The sequence below is a fragment of the Siphateles boraxobius genome, unplaced genomic scaffold, assembly GCF_051911475.1.
Source record: "Siphateles boraxobius isolate OS27281-9 unplaced genomic scaffold, OSU_SipBor_1 32, whole genome shotgun sequence".
Lineage (NCBI taxonomy): Eukaryota > Metazoa > Chordata > Actinopteri > Cypriniformes > Leuciscidae > Siphateles > Siphateles boraxobius.
In genome coordinates, this window is record NW_027508942.1 from 6024221 (window position 1) to 6039846 (window position 15626).

General features: G+C 38.4%; 1 protein-coding gene and 1 long non-coding RNA gene across 2 annotated transcripts in view; one reads left to right on the forward strand and one right to left on the reverse strand.

The window, feature by feature from the left end:
* LOC143700909 (semaphorin-7A) overlaps positions 1-14560 on the reverse strand; it is a 39589-nt gene extending 25029 nt beyond the window's left edge. Inside the window, exons 1-7 of the mRNA XM_077194672.1 lie at positions 14244-14560; positions 7223-7359; positions 6898-6945; positions 6089-6184; positions 5936-6014; positions 1641-1733; positions 1396-1526 (exon numbers count right to left, since the gene is read on the reverse strand). Of these exons, the coding sequence (XP_077050787.1) occupies positions 1396-1526; positions 1641-1733; positions 5936-6014; positions 6089-6184; positions 6898-6945; positions 7223-7359; positions 14244-14340 (681 nt within the window). The 5' untranslated portion in view covers positions 14341-14560. The remainder of the gene's footprint in view (positions 1-1395; positions 1527-1640; positions 1734-5935; positions 6015-6088; positions 6185-6897; positions 6946-7222; positions 7360-14243) is intronic.
* Positions 6125-7696, forward strand: LOC143700937 (uncharacterized). The gene is made up of 2 exons (XR_013189683.1): positions 6125-6207; positions 7185-7696. It is a non-coding gene; the product is annotated as an uncharacterized LOC143700937 (long non-coding RNA).
* Positions 14561-15626: the final 1066 nt, after the last annotated feature.

Genomic DNA, 15626 nt, shown 5'->3' on the forward strand with positions numbered 1-15626 from the left:
AAACATTAATAAACGTTTGACTGCTAGTGTACATCTGAAGTCAATTAAATTGCATGACGTCTGCAGTGTTCTGTGATAAACATGTCATTGGGCGGTTTCTTCAGATTTTGTGTTAAAGGGATAGTCCCATCAAAAATAATTTTGTCATTATTTACTCACCATCATATGGACGCTCCTTTTATGGACAAATTATATTTTTTTAAGTCTTTTGTGTTCCAGTGAAGTCATACAAGTTTGGAACGACTTTAGGACGAGTAAATAATGACCGTTTGGGTGGAGTCATAATTAGATGAGGTTAGTAAGCATGCAAAATTGTTGTTGTTGTATATGAATGCATGAACATGACCTATAAAAACACTAAAGCTGTACTTTGCCTGAGATTTAGATTTAGGGGTGTAACAATTCCCTCATGATTCAATGCATATCGCGATACCGAACTCACGATACCATATTATTGCGATAAAAAGGTTAACAAGAAATGTGCCGTTGATTAAAATGCTAAATTTGATACTATATTGTGTGTGTAAAATGAATAGTCTTGGACTTGGTGCTGGAAACCCAAAGCACAGGACAATAGAGACATCAGAATAACAATATTAATGATTGTGAAGCTGAAAATACTGAATTATTTTAGATGCATATGTTTGCACTGTCACTGACTAGATATATTTAAAATAATGTAGTTTATAATTTGGCATTATCAGGACCCACAAATATTCCCCCATTGCATTATTATACATTATATTCAACATTATATATAGTAGTTTAATGTAGTACTGACACTAAAACTCTGAAAACTTGACTTTTTTCTTAATTTTAATTTTAGGTGAACTATCCACGATACATATTGTTGTTGCATTTTTGTGACCCGATATATTGTTAAACCCCTATTGAGGTTCCTCAGATGTAGAAAAACCCTTTAAGAAGTTTATATACAGGTCAGGGGAATCTCTAGTTGCACAAGTATATTTGTGGCAATAGCCATTGTATGGGTCAAAATTATAGATTTGTCTTTTATACCAAAAAATCATTCAGATATTAAGTAAAGATCATGTTCCATGAGGATATTTTGTAAATTTCCTATCGTAAATATATAAAAAAAAAATTGTGAGTGGATGCCGCAAAATCGCAACTTTAATGACGATTTTCTCAATATTTAGATTTTTTTTGCATCCTCAGATTCCAGATTTTCAGCCAAATATTGTCGTATCCTAACAACCCATACATCAACGGAAAGCTTATTTATTCAGCTTTCAGATGATGTATACATCTCAATGTCAAAAAATGTACCCTTATGACTGGTTTTGTGGTCCAGGGTCACATATGTGTGCTGTACAACACAATCACACACAAATAAAAGAAGATCTGGAGATGTTTTGCTGTGTTTCTGCTCACCTTGCAGCTCTGAGAGACTCGAGCAATCCACTGGTCAGATTCGCCATCTTTACTTTTGTGTTTCTCAGCGAAGAACGAATAAACTTTGTCATTGTGGCCTTTACCAGCGATCAGCTTCAAATACTTTTGCTCTAAATGTTACAAGAGAAAAACGTCACTTTTCAGAATGAAACTCATTTCAGTGAGAAAGTGAAATGAAACCGTTTAGATATCAGTATTATTGCGTTTTTAATCTGATTTCTCACCCGTTTGAGTCGACTGAGACCAAATGTTGTAATTTTTGTCCTTGTTTACCCTGTACAATCCCATCTTAGACGTAGTGAAGTACAGCATATTATCTGTAAAAGAAAGAAAGAACATGGACGTCACATGTTGCATGTGATAAAAGCAAATAGTGCATTACTGTTGCTATTCAATCATGTAGACCTTAGTCAGTGTAATGTCATTTTAATTTGAACCAGAATGAAAACGAGGCGTACAGCAATGTACTGTTGTTTAACAACATGCCAATTGTTCTGCTGAAAAAAGATATTGCCAAAACAAAACAAAAAAGGCTGAGTTGACAAAAACTCCTTAAAACCAGTTTGAAAGTTGAGAGTTGTGTGAAAATGATTTTTGACCTTTATACAGTGCATGTCTAAACTTCATTTTCTGAAGGACTTTGTGTGTTGGTGTTTTTGAATTGATGTTTTTTTATTTAAATTAATTAATTTTTTTTTTTTTTTTTTTTTTATTGAGTGTTTGTCTCTGTTGTTGTGAAAAATTCAATAAATAAATCATATATAAAAAAAAAAGTCTAAACTTCTTTTTCATCCACATTAAATGTAATATTGTGTCCACCCAGACTAATGTATATCCTTGGGCACAAAGTGATGTAAACAAACCCAAAAGTTATCCAATATTTACCGTAAAGCCATCCTAGGTGTCTACACTATCTTCTTTCAGCCGAACACAATCGGAGTTATATTAAATAATATCCGGGCTCTTCCCAGCTTTATAATGGGAGTGAATAGTGAATCTCCAAAAAGTGAATCGATCCATCATAACAGTAATCCAAACGACTCCATTGGGTTAATCAAGGCCTTCTGAAGCGAAGCCATGGGTTTTTACAAGAAAAATATCCATATTTAAAACTTGATAAGCTACTAAAACCCATGGCTTCGCTTCAGAAGGCCTTTATTAACCCACTGGAGTCGTATGGATTACTGTTATGATGGATTTGTTTTTTGGAGCTTCAAAAACTCAGGGACCATTCAATGTCATTCCTGGGAAAAACCCGGGATATTATTTAATATAATTTTGATTGTGTTTGGCTGAAAGAAGATCGTCTAGACACTTGAGGGGTCAGTAAATTATGGGATCATTTTCATTTTTGGGTGAATTATTTCTTTAACACCAAGTATTAAACTTCAATGTGTAACTCAAACCGAAAGTCTCATATATAAAGAGAAGTCTTGACAATGGACTCTTGTGATTTGAACCAGTAAGAAACCACTAACAATCTCATAGCCAAGCTCTGACGGATATATTTATTTTTATTTCCATATATTTAGCATCACAGAAGGAAGTTTTGCACATACAAGCACCATTTATGTACTTCTCGGTTTGGTGCAGAAGTGATGCTTTACCTTTCAAAGCATTCTTGTGAAATGTGTTGGTTGCAGTCAATGTGCATTTAAAGTCCCCCTGTGGTGAAAATCCAGCTTTTAATGTTGTTTATGTGTCTCTGTGGTGTTTTTATTGCGCTTTAAGACAAACCATGTGTAAATTCATAAGTCGACAGCATTGCTGAGTATTTTCTGCTTAAAACTGCAGTGAACCAAAGACAGTCTCAAAAACACGCTTTGAAATCGCTGGTGTTTCTGACGTCACAAACTACCTTGTAACCAATCAGATCAACGTGCGATCGTCAACGAGTGGATCTCTGAGTGAGCTGAGTGAGTGAGTGGAGGCGGGGCTCATTTGCATATTCATAGAACCGCGCATACTAAATGAGGCAAGGGTGTCGAGTTACATTCAAGATATTTTAAGGAATTTTGGTGATCAAAGACGAGTTTTAAGGGGTATGATTATTGATTACAGAAGGACTTTAAGAATATCTTGTACTTATGTGATGCGCCACAATTTTTAAGTCTTGTAGTGTGTGCAGGTTTGAGATTTGAAAGAAAATCTGTAAAGATTCTCCCTATGTGCTTGATGCAACCAGAAAATATTTAAGGTTGAGACAGCACAGACTCGTTCCTATTGGTCAAACAAATAATTTACAGAAACTCTAATCAAGGGTCAACATCAATCTGTCAGATCTATATATGGAGACGAACTGTAGACCATCAGAGAACGGAAAGCTTTAGTTCCTCTCTCAGTTCCTCTCTCAGATGTTGTGATGAAACAAACCAGTGTGCAGAAATCACAATCTCTTCTCGGACGCATTCGTGACACTGTAGTTTAACCGAACGTGAGCATTTGAGGATTTTCAATACTGTATGAGTCTCCAGGGATATTTATAGCAAAATGTCCAAGTCGCTCTTTCTATTTTCAGTGATAAACATTTCAGTCTGTTCCTCACACAAAGCATCAATTGACTGCAAAAGACTTGTAAAGTCATATGACCTGCTTTTACATATTTATGTCATACTTGGTGGTTTTCCACCTTTTTTTTTGTCGCATTTTCGCCTTTCTTCGCCTTTGACCATTGGCTTTTAGCTTAGTTGGGGACATTTAATTTTATATTTAACAATATTATTACAACATTATTTTCCAGTTATCTCTGTAAAGCTGCTTTGAAACAATCTGTATTGTAAAAAGCGCTTTATAAATAATGTTCTTGACTTTTCCGAGCTTGACATTGTATGAAATAGAGCAGTGTGAACATTCTGCTAAACGTCTCCATTTCTTTGGAACGACATGAATGTTAATGTTTTAGGGTTATATAATATCCTTCAACTTTCCTGTCAGTTTTCCAGAATACGAGTTGAACTTTGACAGTTAGTTATATGTAGTATCAGCAATAAATGCAAATGCTTGTTAGTTGGAGCATGAGCTTCAGGAACCGCGCAGCGTTTCAACACGTTGACGGCTTCCTGAAACACTGCTAGAACAAACACGCAACCGGTGAGAAATCATATTGTGGAATGCTATTTCATAATATAAGCTTCTATACTAAAGATTAGTGCCTTGATATTTATGGAGGAACGGGATGGAGCAGAAGGGAAAGTGTTCGAGAAAACAAACCAAGCACAATCTCCCCCGTTTCTCAAATTAATAACAACAATCCTCCTATTGTGCTCCGCTGCAAAACAATGAACAAGCCGAAGAACAAGATGGTAAAGAATCTGAGTGGGTGTTTCAGAATATCATAGTCACCAGATGAATCCAGCCCTTCAATACCACAAATATTCAACAAGATATGAACTCATCATTATTTTTTCAATTCTTTTTAATGGCACCAAAACTGCAACTTGAAAAAACTCAAGCTTTTAATGTTGTTTATGTGTCTATGTGGTGTTTTTAAAGGGACAATGTGTAGTTTTTTTAGGTATTTTATTATCTAAAATCGATATTTTTATTCATAAATATGTCCTCAATGGTGTACAAATACCTCTGCCAACTTGACAACCACATCACATTTTCTTTGTACGCTTTGAATGCTGTTTTACGTGAATATTATGACAGGAGCGAAGCTTTAGCGAAGTTTAGCGATTAAACGTTACATTGCAGCCATGGAATCATTTGGATTCGTGCCGAATGAGAAAAGTACGACACGCAAGCCCATACATTTAAGCTTTGTATTATGTTTTGCGATCTGGTCACCTGATTATCAGCGAATTTACCAATATTTCATTTTGGACATGGAATATCTTGTTTTTTATTTTCCCAAATCTTCTCTCACGTCTCATTTTCGCGGGGGATTATAAACGTTTCTTCCTTTTGGTTCGCTTTTAATTTGTCCTACAGCTTTTTTTTTCTACTCTATCACAGTAAAAATGCGATTTATAATAGGCCTGATACCTTTGTGCTTCCACATCAAATTTTATTTAACACAGTTTGTGCTTGTTATTATGGGACGTTTATTTGTATAGCGCATTTCACACATGCTTGGGATTTTAGTTTCACGTTCTCTGGCAGCAAATAAAATCAAACATAGCCTAAATTGTCTTAAAACTGCGGAAGATAAAATTCGCTCTTCAGACTTTTTACAACAAGTGTCCGATTCTTCAGGAGAAAACATGAAGATATTAGAAAAGAGAACGACTCTTTCCTGCTCGTGTCCCACATTTTAAAGCGAAGAGAGAGACGCATCTTTTTGGGAAATTTAAAACAAATGTTTTTTTTAAATATGTAACTTATAATATTTAGGTTACCAATATTTACTGATATTTACTTCAATGTTTCACAGACTGTAGTGTGGTGTTTCACTGACGGAAGTGCTAAAATAAACACGGGTATGTTACGAAATGTAACAAACCGCGGTGGTAAAACATGAATTCATACATGAACACAAACGCATACGCCAATACTCAAAACAGTGTGCAATACTCACCAACAAGTAATGATGGCTCATTAATATCTGGCTCATAATTTTCTAATTCGAAGCAGTCAGTCAGGGAATAACTGGAGGTCTGGAACAAAACAGATGATTCAGCTTCATACATTCACACCAGTTTAAAAAGCATACAGTAAAAACAGGACATACCAAGTAACAGCACTTTGTATTTTCATTACCAGATCCACAGAAAAACAGATTTCCATCAGCGCCCGGACTGAGCAGAGAGAGCCTGTACGGACACTTCTGAGAAATCAAGTTCAACAGCGGTTAGTGATCTTTAATGCGACAAAAAATACATGAAGCTCCAGAAACAACATTGAGAATGTTTACGTTAATGTTCGATTATGCACAATAAAATGTGAGTGGTCATGAAAGTGCATTAATTGGAATAATGAATGAATAAAATCTTTATTTCGAACAATTAAAATAGAAAATATTCAAATAAAAAAGACAGCAATACGTATACAATATCCATCAAAAAAACAAAACCAAGAATAAAAAATAAACAAATAAATATAGCATAGTAAGATTATTATATCCTGCCATTTAAACAACTTAACCTGCATTGCCGACTTCTGGTGTGTGTGTGTGTGTGTGTGTGTGTGTGTGTGTGTGTGTGTGTGTGTGTGTGTGTGTGTGTGCGCGCGCATGTGACAAAAAATCATCCGCACTGGTAAAGTTTCACAGAAATATATAGACTTCCATTTTAACACAAGATATTATAGAAATGTTTTCATCTTGTGCAGCCGAACGAAGAAGATAAAAAATATTTTTTTTAAGTCTCGCAAACAAACCAGCATGGAAATCATGTTTACATTTAAACCAGTACAACCAGTACTGGTTTTAAAACAAAAAATGTAATAAGTATATTGGTAGATACTAGAGTCAGTCAAGTTTGATACCCTATGAAGCCTGAATATCACAAATCTTGCATTACAAAAATACTTAATACTTACTGAATTGTCTGAATATTCGCTTTCATCCTTGCATAGATTCAGATTTACCTAAACAAGGATCCAAACAGATATCAAGTCTATTACTGTAAACATATCAAATTACAAGCAAGACAAGAAGACAAACTAGACAAACATAACCTTCAAACTTGCTAATCATGAAACTCAAGCAATAAACATTCAAAAATATTTGAATGTATGTCAATGTTTCAAATGGTTCTCATCAGAGCAGTTGCATGTGCTTTTGCATAATCGTTTAAAGTAAAATATCTTCTCTTTTTTTTTTGCAGACAATGATCAGCTGGTTTTATACATCTATATCAATTACCAGTTTGGGTTTGAAGTCTTGTGCTGGTTTGATTGAATAAAGCGTTTTGTTTCTTCCAAGCCAGATGATGCTCCCAGAGGAGCCGACCAGCTTAACCAGACCACTATAGTGGTTTCCAAAAGAAAACCTGGTAATACCTGAAAGAGAGAGAAAAACTGAAGATATAATATCCAAAAAGTGTGAATCCAGTTTAATAATGCACAACACCAGCTCTGGGTTGCGTTTCCCAAAAGCATCATTAGCCAACTAATATGATCGCAAGTTCAGTTGAGTTCGTATCATAGTTGGCTCCGGGAAACACACCCCTGAGGGGTTTGTGGGTAATTTCCATGGAGTTCATGAGAATACATGTGAACATGAAGTGAGGCTTTGACATAAATATGTGAATATTTGACTATTAAATATTAGATTTTGGATATAAAGCACCGTTAACATTTTCATGTAATATGCGACAATAAAATGTTTTTCAAACAATTTAAAGTCCCCCTGTGGTGAAAAATCAAGCTTTAAATGTTGTTTATGTGTCTATGTGGTGTTTTTAAAGGGAATATGTGTCGATTTTTAGGTATTTTATTATCTAAAATCAATATTTTTATTCATAAAAATGTCCTCAATGATGTACAAACGCCAATTATCTGACTTATCCTCATAAACGAAGAGTTTATTATCTTTATATACATGTGACGGGTAGGTCCACGGAGGCTTCCATGTCGTTCCGCCATCTTGAAAAACTATAATAGCAGAGAGGGCCAAAAAGTACGAGGCCAACGCGTTTCCACGAGGCGTTTTCGTTCAGAGCCAGCGTCACGTGACTGAAAGCACCAGAAACGGAGGAGCAGAGCAGTGAGAGACTGCATTGCACTGTTATTATTCATACTGTAACATTCGTGTGTTCGTTGTGTCAAGTTTCAGTTTGTTTGAAATAACAAACCTGTTCTCACGAAGGAAAACTCGACGAAGTGCTGTTAGAAGACATCCTGTCATAGCTTTTTGGTACATCACAGCCACCGTAGATGCAACACTCATTTGAAAAATCGAGGCGCTGGAGAGCACAATTCGTTTGAATGCAAAATACAATTTCACCGCTAGATGGATGACATTTGTCCCTTTAATATGCTTTATGTCCCTTTAATATGCTTTAAGACAAATCATGTGTAAATTCATAAGTCGACAGCATTGCTGAGTATTTTCTCCTTAAAACTGCAGTGAACCAAAGACAGTCTCAAAAACACGGTTTGAAATTGCTGGTTTCCCTTTAGAAAGGGAACATGGGGAACGCCTCCGTGTTCGTGTAAACGCTTATCTAATCACGGCAACTATAACATCACTACTAATGCGACCCGGAAGTATATAAGGGGAGACTGGAGAACGTCAACAACTTTTTCGTCTTCAGGGACCGTTTTGTCTGTTCTCTTCAACCTGGAACTTCAAAAAGGTAATCATGGCTTTTGAGAAAAGAAAAAACGCGTCAGGAAGTGTGTGCATCTGTGGGTTACGCCTGATGACACACACAAATTGTGTGTTCATTGTTTGGGCTCAGAGCATGCAGGATCTGCTTGTGCCAATGATGAGTTTTTCCCTTGAGAAAACCCTCGAGAGAAGAGGGACGGGTCTCTGTACCAGGCGATTCAGGCGATAACATCCTCTGATCCATCAGCATCCATTTCCTTGGATTTAGTAGAGAATGTAAAATCTGTCATGTAAAGTATGCATGATAATAGGCCTCGACCCTGATATGCTCCCTTAGAGCCGAAAACTGCCCGGGCTGACGCATGTGACATTCAAAACTCTGCGTTCACACCAAATGAAGTTTGATGACCTGTTGTCCCGCATCGGAGCGAAGATCACCCTCGCCCTCACCCACCTAATCTGTAATTTATTTTTGTTTTGATGATAAATGGAGCAAGCCTACAAAAGTGATTAAACTGTCCTGTGATTTTTTTTCTCACACAACACTGTCCAGACACGAAGTATGTTCTTGCACTAAAGTATGTTGGTTGTCTTTACATTAGAATAATAATGTTTTATATAATCTAGATTAGATATGTAATAAATAGCATTCAATACAAAATTAATATGTCTCATATATTGAAATCAAGTTTTTATGTGATAAAATATTTACTTCACCACGTGACAGCAGCAAGCAGGCTCCTGATTGGTTAACGCGGCGCGAACTGACGCAAAAGTTCAGATTTTTCAACTTGGGCGTCAAACGCGTGAATGCACCAAATAAAATCATTCGCGCCAGATGTTCAATTCGCGTCATTCGTGAATGAGGCGAAATCGTGTCTACCGCACCATGCTAAACGCCTCATTCACGCCGCAGGACTTCTAGACGCGCGTAAACGCATCTTTACATTGACTTAACATTGAAATCACATGCGCTCTATTCGCGTTTGGTGTGAACGCACCATTATAGTAGGCCTCCTCGATAGCATAATGCTGCGTTCACACTGGACACGAATAGCGCGTCAAATTCGCGCCTACCGCGTCTAGTTATACGCTTGACCACTTTGAATCCATTCGCGCGTCAAGAGCGAAATTGACGCGCGTAAAAAACAAAAGTCACGGTACTGATCCACTTGTCCGTGCGACACTTCAGTCGCGCCGCACTGCGCTTTATTCCTATGGGTGACGTCACGCAACTTTAAAGCGCCCGCAAAGCATCCCGGGAAGGCGGCGCTTCGTTTGGGAAAAATGCTGCGCGTCAAAAAGCTGGCCGATGACCATCTTTATGCAAATGAATCCGTCAAACGCGACGCGTCTATCCAATAGAAGTAGTCTCTCGAGGGGCCTTTGTTCTAGACTGGCCGCTGGGTCAAAACCACGCCCATAGCGGTAAACTTGAGGAACGCCCATCAACTTACAAATGTGAAGAGGCGTGCGACACCACGCTTCAGTCGTGTCGCAAAAATGGATCAGTACCGTTAGAAGCGAAATTTACGCGCGTCGGACGCGAAATCCGATGAAACTCCGAAGGCGAAACCCGTTGACGGCCATCTTTTTACAAGATGGCTGATGTTGATCGAGCATTCGTGGAGAGAGTCACCGCTATGTATTTGCTCTGGAGAAGCAGAACAGCGGCGTATGGGTCGTCGTCGCCGTACTTGGGTCCACCAGACCCTCCGGAGGCGTTCCCAGTTCGGCGAATTTCATAATTTGTTCCAGAAGCTGCGCCTGGATGACGGCCGCTTGTCCCGCGCCCAGTTTGATGACCTGTTGTCCCGCATCGGAGCGTTTTGATGATAAATGGAGCCAGCCTCCAAAAGTAATTAACCTGTCCTGTGTTTTTTCCTTATTCAACACTGTCCAGACACTAATGTTGGTTGTCTTTACATTACAATAATAATGTTTCATATAATCTAGATTTAGATATGAAATAAAATAAAATAAAGGTCCTTTTCGTACCCGTCTCTGTAAAAATATGAAGTGGAATCGTACAATTCTGGATGACTGCTTACAGCAAGAATTAATTTTTCCTCCATAGCTGTCATTGATTTTGGAATGAAACATTCCGAGCGGGAGTTTACGTCACTTTACCTCCTGAGTGACAGCAGGCAGCTAGGCTCCTGATTGGTTAACGCGGCGCAAATTGACGCCAAAGTTCAGATTTTTCAACTCGGGCGGCAGACGCGAATTCGCGTCAAACGCGTTAATTCACAAAATGCACCATTCGCGCGTAACGCGCCAGATGCTCAATTCGCGCCATTCGCATGAACTTGCCGCGCGAATGAGGCGTATTCACGTCTACCGCGCCGCGCTCCACGCCTCATTCGCACCGCATGAATTTTTTACGCTCGTAACGCGTCTTTGCATTGACTTAACATTGAAATCACTCGCGCCTGACGTGCTATTCGCGTCCGGTGTGAACGCAGCAGATTGTACTCCCCTTGCTTTAAAGGGTCGATAGCAGTTCTGCTAAGTACACTGCCTTTTGGCAATGTAAACCTCAGAGCTGGATGCGCTCCCCTTATTAGGGTCCCTTTTAAGAGTGCACTGCCTCCACAGGGCTTTGCAGGACTGTGTAGATCCAGGATTGAGTAGAGTTCCCTCGTTCGCAAGGGTTAAAGCCCAATTTATACTTCTGCGTCGAACCCACGCCGTAGCTACGTCGTAGTAGGGGTGGGAATATCTAGGCACCTCACGATTCGATATTATTACGATTCAGAGGGCTGCGATTCGATGCTAAAGCGATTATCGATTATCTGAATCTTTTTGTGTGTGTGTGTGTGTGTGAATATAAACACTTTCCTTCAAAAGTACAAAGTAATGACCCATAAAGAATTAGCGTACAATATATTTTATTAACATTGCAAAGAACCAACAGGAAAATAAGTGTGTGTCTGAACTAGCAGCATACTTGTATTAAATTAATAATATAACAACGACCGGTACAGCCGAGTGTAACTCTAAGCGGACGCAAGCGCTGTGATTGGTTTGCTAGAAACCTCTCCCTCGGGGTTCACATGTTCCCTCTGCATGTGTAATTGCGCGTCAACGCGGACAAAGACGCAGAAGTATAAATGAAAACCAACGGGTAGTGTATAGCGTAGAGGCTCCGGCGTAGGTCCGACGCAGAAGTATAAATTGGGCTTATGGCGTGAGTTAAACACGCAGAAGCATAAATTGGGCTTATGCCGTGAGTTAGATGCAGAAGCATAAATTGGGCTTATGGCGTGAGTTAGATGCAGAAGTATAAATTGGCCCTTTAGAAAGTTCTACTCTTTAGGATGCCCATCTCTATGATCCGGTCTGTGAGCGATTACTGCCACTATCTGCAGTCCTCCCTATCGGATGTCTCCACAAGTGAGGCAAATAACGTTAGAGACTCTGTGTAGGAAACAGACAGGTTGTTGGCAAGACTAGGTCAGTAAAATAGACCAGGTCAGCCTCCCTGGTGGCATGTGGGGTTAACTATGTCCCCCTCAAAAAGTGACTGGGCGGGACTCCTGTCGGACCCCTGGCCATATTCCCTTAAAGCAGGGGTAGGCAAGTTCGGTCCTAGAGAGCCGCTGTCCTGCAGAATTTAGTTCCGACCCTAATCCAACACACCTGAACAAGCTAATCAATGTCTTCAGGATTACTACGGCTATATGCAGGTGAGGTTTATTTCAGTGTTGGAGCCAAACTCTGCAGGACAGCGGCTCTCTTGGACCGAACTTGCCTACCCCTGCCTTAAAGGAACCCCTTACACGGAGTTGTGAACTTTTTCTTCTAAAGTGTAGGCAACTCAGAAGCGAAGACCAGGAGACTCGGGGGTATCTATTAAACAGCAGAGTTCTTTATTGCTGTTGCATCGCTGTAGTCTTCCCAAGTCTGAACTCAATAGCTAAAACACAGCGTTTATATCTTTTCAAGGGGGAGGGATTTCCATATAGATGGCGACAATCTGAACAAAGCATGTAAATGAAGTACAGGAATCAGCACGTTACCGGAAATTCCCCAACCCTGATCTTCATCAGCATAACAGTGTGATTCAACTGTAAATATTGTAATCCAATCAGCCGGACTATTCAGTGACTGGGACAGGGGCTCCTAGAGTCATTAGAACAAAGGGTGAGAGTCTCAGTAATCTGACTCATTTAACTTACAATAGAGAGAACAGGACTGGCAATGAATCTCTTGCTGGTAATTCTTTCTGATTTCATCATTTATACTTCAAATGCTAAATTCGGTCTACTAAACTTTCTCAGTTCATATACTATTGTAAATTAAATCATTTAATACATTTGTAACACTACAGCGGACGGAAACGGTTGGTTCCAGGTCTTTACGTGGCCTTGTTAGGCCTTCATTGTATCTTATAGCTTTGGCAGTGGCCGTAGGGAATACTGTCACTGACAGCCTGTACGTGACCCGAAGGGGGAGTGTTTTGGCATTTCAGTGAAACTGCCATTTTTTGACGTTTTGTCATAGCCATAATTTGGCATAACTCCCCTCAGCATGGTGGCGTTGGCATATCGTTCCCCATAGCGTCAAATCGACGCAGTGTGAGTTCCCTTTCAGAAGGGAACAGAGGTTACAGTCATAACCTAGACAGTTTCTGACGTCACAAACTACCTTGTAACCAATCAGGTCAACGTGTGATCGTCAATGAGTGAATCTCTGAGCTGCTGTGAGTGCGTGGAGGCGGGGCACATTTGCACATAAAACCGCTAATACTAAATGAGGCAAGGGTGTAGTTATAAAGTCAGAGTTGAACAATATAAACTCGCAATTCTGACTTTAACGCAATTGCGAGTTTATATTCTTTATATCAGAATTGTGAGATGTAAATAAGTCGCACTTATCTTTTGAATCGTTTTATTCCGTGACGGAAACAAGCTTCCGTATTAATGTGCCTTTTGAACCGATCATCTCTTCCTCTTTAGTACAAGTAGTTACAGCGTTAAATAGACATGAATCAACATCCGTAGGAATGTTGAAATATACAGAACAAGTTATTGAAATCATTCATTTGTCTCAAGTAATCAGTGTTTCAATCACAGAAAACGACAGTAAAACATCTTGTAAACAATGTATGTCACTTTTATCTCAGAAAAGCCATTCAATGACCATAACATAGTAAGCTAGAAAAATTACTTTAGAGGAGAATTTTGCTAAATATAGGCACTATATTACATATCCATTCTATTTTTACTCTTATATCGTTAGAAAAATATGATATTATAAAAAACACCTTATATTCATTGTATAAAATCAGTTAATATGCTATTTTTATATTATAGTAGTATTCATATTATTTAAAAGTAATTTAAATGATATTAAAATAATAATTCTCACTCCAAGCTGAACTCAAAAGTTGGCAGCCCTGTTATTCTTACTGACTGTAATAGCCTGGTTATATATATATATATTATAGGTTATTATATATCTATGTGTGTGTGTGTGTGTGTGTGTGTGTGTGTGTGTGTGTGTGTGTGTGTGTGTGTGTGTGTGTGTGTCTGTGTGTGTGTGTGGTTAGTTTTTTTCCTTCACAAAACGATGATTTTGAGAATATAACATGTAAATGTTCGCTTACCTTCGTTTTTCACCGTCACTCGAGCATCATAATGCAGTTTTGTTGAACAAACACATGACATCCATATCGACAGCACACAGAAACACGTCCAGACCATCTTAACAAGCGATATATGACAGACTGAGTGAGTTTTAAAGTGCGTCTGTTAAACTTCCTCACAGACTTTTAAGAGGAGGCGCGGTTTTAGTTTCTTATCCTCTTCAGCCATGTGTGTGTGTGTGTGTGTGTGTGTGTATGTGTGTGTGCAGCGCACTTGATAGTGGGATGGATGCTGGGATGGTCCTTCATCTGAATGCCAAGATAACTGTAATTAAAAACCCAGTTTTACATACGTTACTGATATTCTCATTTAAAGGCACACTATGCACACTACGTTTTTGTCAAACAGCGCCGCCTAGAGTCACAGGCGAGAGTGAGAAGGTCAATTGTTTAGCTAGAGGGGACAGTTGCAACAGTCCCCTTACAATGCAGAAATATAAAAACAGACCACATAACAGTATTTTTTTTAAAAAATTCATAAGTTTTTACTTAAATATAATATAGTTCATCAAGTTGGAGCAAGGACAGGAGGTTTATGTGTGTGTGCATGTGCGCGCACACATGCAGATGTCTGTGACCATGCATAACATATTGTTAAAATGAAAAATGATAATATAAAATATAGTTTAAAAAAATGTTTAACGTGACAATAGGCTAAATAAAAGTTAATTGTCTCACAAATTGTTCCATTCTTCCTATGTCACTAAAAGCCTACTGTATTTTATATCAATTTGAATATTTGACATCTGCGCATAAGGCCTACTCATCTAGACAAATCTATAATTGTCATCTAATCAAAGCTGATGAATAAATAACACTGTAATATTACATTTTTGTTAATAATCATTTTGCTAACACTGACATATGTTGTAATATATTGTATTTGTAACATGTTGTAACTGTCCCCGGGCCCGGGGCAACATCTGACTCCTTACATTCAAATGCAAATTGTGAAAAATGTAAATTCTGTAATTATCTTTAAATGGTTTGGACTATTAGCATACAGATGCAAGTTTATTGTATAAACAATTGGTTTGTCTAATCCAAACCGTCTCTGAGTAACAGAGCCAAATGCAAAAAGTGTTGCAACTGTCCCCGGTCTCCCCTAGCCTACCGTGTTTGAAGGCTTATAACGTGTAATGATTGCAGCTATATATGCTACATTACAAGTAAATAGCCTATAGCCTAGGCCTACTGTATGATTTAATTTGTGTTTTTTGAGTATAATGTAAACATTACAAAATGCCAGATCACATCAATAAAGTTACATGTACGTCGCATTATTATATTAACATTCTTTTGCCATTGTGATGTCATGATTATTGCAATTTATCATAATAGTTT